The 3,926-nt window shown below is 47.6% G+C and overlaps 1 protein-coding gene across 1 annotated transcript in view; it reads right to left on the reverse strand.

Moving 5' to 3' along the window:
- Positions 1–3,926, reverse strand: part of PMFBP1 (polyamine modulated factor 1 binding protein 1) — a 36,577-nt gene that overhangs the window by 5,209 nt on the left and 27,442 nt on the right. Inside the window, exons 11-14 of the mRNA XM_007463001.1 lie at positions 3,501–3,668; positions 3,099–3,236; positions 862–1,026; positions 136–303 (exon numbers count right to left, since the gene is read on the reverse strand). Of these exons, the coding sequence (XP_007463063.1) occupies positions 136–303; positions 862–1,026; positions 3,099–3,236; positions 3,501–3,668 (639 nt within the window). The remainder of the gene's footprint in view (positions 1–135; positions 304–861; positions 1,027–3,098; positions 3,237–3,500; positions 3,669–3,926) is intronic.

Below are 3,926 nucleotides of genomic sequence, written 5' to 3' on the forward strand. Positions count from 1 at the left end.
AAAAAAAAAAAAAAAAAAGGGAGGGCACCTGTTAGCAGAAGGGACCGGCTCAGTGCGAAGTACACAGCTGTGGGGCAAGAAGAGGCCTTGGGGCCCTGGGCAGGACGGCAGCCGGGGCCCCTGGCCGCTCCTCACCTCTAGCTCACTCTGCTGCTGGAAGCCCTGCAGTTTTTTTAACTCCACATTCAGCTTTTTCATCCTCTCCTCGTAAGCAGTGACTTCCTCTTCCAGCTGAATCTTCCTGTGTTGGGCCTGTGTCAGACTTCGGTGAAGACTCTTTGTCTCTGAGGTCAAATGATTGAGCTTTGGTAAAGACAAAGGGTTGGGGGGAGAACGGCTGTCATTGCGCTTGGGCCTCTCTGCTGAGTCCTGAATGGAGAAGGGTTCCACCAGTCCCACAGCCCCTACTCTCTTCTGCCCAGGGTGGCACAGACACACCTGGTCCTGGTCACCTCGCCTAGAGTCCCAGAGAGGGGTGAGAAGTGACAACGGTCAGTCTTCTGCATCTCCCCTGCCCCTCTCCCATTTCCTCTCTTTCCAATTCTATGAGCTCATCAGCCAGGCATGATTAGCACAGGGATGGGGCATGAATTTCCCTGAAAAATCCAGGTCTTGGGAAAACCTTGCCCCTGGGTCACCCATGGGCAGGAAGACTTGTTAGATTTGGCCTCTATCCCCCTCTTCCCCAAAGCCTCACTAAGGAGAAGCAGGCCTTCTCTGGACAGACATCCCAGCCAATGCTAGGGTTTGCAGATGGCCTTGGTGACAGCCAGTTATGCAGGAAATCGACTCCTTCACCTTTCATGCTGCTGGGATAACTTGGATATTAAACAGCCCTGGAGATGAGATGGTGTAGCCCACCTTATCCAGGGCCTGTGTTAGGTCGTCTTGGCAGGAGGCTGACTTCTGGCATACCTCCTCATAGACTTCTTTACTGACCGTGGTCTGGAGGTATTGCTGCTCTTTTGCCACAGCCTTGTCCAGCTGAATCTGCAGACTCACCATGGTCTCCTTCTGAAGGGTTATCTTTAGGGAGGGAGAACATCACTGTCAAGGTTCATGGCCGTGGAGGCATCCTCTGCGTCCACAGAAGATGGACAGGCACAGACAGGGCTCTCTCCTCCCTGCACTAACTACCTGCCCAGCAGCCTGTGATAACGCCCACTTCCCCTCACTGTTGGAAGAGGAAGAGCTGCCTTTCCAGGTTCTTCTGCACCCCTCTCCCACACTTCCTTTCTAGATAGCATGTCTTCCCAATACAAGGAGTACTGGAAGTACTGGGCCATGATGTGTCAAATACACGAAAAGTCCCTTTCACAGACTCTGCAGCCTTTGACGTGTGCCAGCCAAGCATGGGTCCGACATTTGTAACTGGATGGTTTCTGTTAATAGTTAACTGTCTCATGGTTAGGGTTAGGGTTAGGATTAGTGTTAACCTGGAATCCAATTCTAGGTTAGGAAATATGATGCAACATTTCAGTGGTATGCATTATGCCTCAACTCCTGACATAATCCACTAGACTTGATGCATCATGAAAGCAGGACTGTATGTGCTTTCTTCATTGCTGTATCCCCACTACCTGTAGCTCAGAGCATGGCATACAATAGGTGCTCACAAAATATACTAAATGATTTATTTGGACTGAATGAAATAGTGCATTGGGCAATACTAGGGATGAATTGGACATATAGTGCTGACAGAGTGTGTTTAAAATTGAAATATGGACTACTGATGAAAGGAAATGCAGTTTAGAATGCAAAACTAAGCCTCTTTCTAATGGCTGTTTCCATTGATTCAAAAAGCCTGTTATATGTGGGGCACGCTTTTAAAAAATTGAACATGCTCACCCACACATAAACTCCTCCAGTCTCTGGATTCCCGTCAAAGGAATTCTGAAATTAGTGCTTCTAGTTGCACATTTACATAACTCCCTTTCTTTTGGCAAATGTGATAACAGGCCTATATTAAATACTTAGGCAGTATTCCTTATATTGAAAGCAGTTCCTTGGGGATTTGAGTGATTCAGGCCTCAACTCTGGATCACACTAGAGGAGAGATTTATATCTCTGAGTGACGAAACTCCAGAAACATCAGTGCCTCAGACCTCTGCTGTTTAATATGGCAGCCACTAGCCACATGAGACTATTTACATTTCAATAAAACTAAAATTAAACTTATAAATTCAGTTCCTTAGTCATACTAAGCCATATTTCGAGTACTCAATAGCCATATGTGGCTAGTGCATATAGTATAAGGTAACTCTAATTTAGAACTTTTCCATCATCACAGAGAGTTCTATAGCATAGTGCTATTCTTACATTTAGAATGGTCCTAGTATTTTAAGATGAACTCTCTATTAGGAAGGAATCAGAGCTGCTTGGTCTCTCATTTATAATTCAAGAGACTACCTAATCAAGATGCTGTATTTTTTTCTTGTCCAGAAATATGGAATGGATTCATCTGGGGCAAGTATTGCCATTCAGGATGAAGGGAAAAGAGGTTAGGTGGAAGAGCCAGATGATTCAGGTTCAAATATTGCTCCATCCCATCACTTACCAATTAGTCAGTCTGAGCCTCAGCTTTTCTCTCCTCTGTAAACCAGCAGATGGAAGGCATGCCAAGGACTTAAGTAGACAGTCAATAAACGGTGACTGAATGTGAGCACAGTGCCTCACATACATTAGATGCCATCTACTCCTTTTGTCTTTATTCGTGTAATGAAATATAACCATGTCCCCTTTCATCCCATTTTTGTGCTTTGGGACTATTTTTGGAAGTGTTCCCTAGCAAATTGCCCCAAACAATGGGCTCACTCAACACTGGTCTAAAATGCAACTCTGGAAGACTTGATGCCAAAGCCCAGATGGTTTGGGGCTCCACCAGATATTAAATAAGACCTTCTACATGTGGAAGAAATACTTCTCGGCCAGCAAGTGGGTGATACTTCAGGAGGGAAGTGGGGGCTCCGGTGCCCCAGAATGCACATGGGCTGGGCAGTTAGTGGCATTTCTGTGATGGAGGAGAGCTAGGTGCCAACTTCAGGTCAAGGGTCACAGGGTTCAAATTTCTCACCCCCTTGGGGTTTCTGTCTACGCACCTTACGAGTCAGCTCCTGGTTGATTTGCTGGGTGCTGTTTTGTTTGCAGAGAGAGGAATCCAGTTGCGCAGAACATTGCTTTAACTGTGATCTGAGATTATCATTTTCCTCCTGCAACTTTCTCAAATTCTCCTTTGACTGCTCCCCGATTAAGGAAACAAAGCCCAGACGGAGGTGTAATCTCAGACTCCTGCAGAAGCCCCTCCTTCTGCCCTCACGCACAGCTCCACTTTGCACCCCATGTATCTCAGGCCTTCTCTCCCCTCCTCACTTGTCTTTCTTACCCTCCCTCCCTTCCCTCCTGAAGTCTGAGCACCCTCAGCCTCTGTATCCCACCAGGCACAGCTGGGCTCAGGTCTGGCCCTGGATTCTTAATCCTGAAGTTTCCCAGATTCTCCTCACCATCTTTTCTTTCTTTTTTTCTTCCTGTCGGAATATCTCGAGCTCTTGCTCCAGTAGCTTCTCCTGCTCTTTACTCTTTTTCAACTGCTCCCGTTTCTCCTCCAGCAACCTGGTTTCCTCCTGAAGCTGTTCTTCTAGACTGCATTTGGAGGAGGCTTGCTTCCTGTTCTGAGAAGACAAACATGGGGCTGAAAGGCACCATATTTTTAGGGAGAAAAACCCCAGCCCAGACAACTGTGCACAGGGATGGCTGAAATAAATATGAGGACAGGGCTCCCCTGGTGGCGCAGTGGTTGAGAGTCCGCCTGCCGATGCAGGGGACACGGGTTCGTGCCCCGGTCTGGGAAGATCCCATATGCCTTGGAGCGGCTAGGCCCGTGAGCCATGGCCGCTGAGCCTGCCCGTCCGGAGCCTGTGCTCTGCAAC

Source organism: Lipotes vexillifer, unplaced genomic scaffold, assembly GCF_000442215.2.
Source record: "Lipotes vexillifer unplaced genomic scaffold, Lipotes_vexillifer_v1.1 scaffold70, whole genome shotgun sequence".
NCBI classification, from domain to species: domain Eukaryota; kingdom Metazoa; phylum Chordata; class Mammalia; order Artiodactyla; family Lipotidae; genus Lipotes; species Lipotes vexillifer.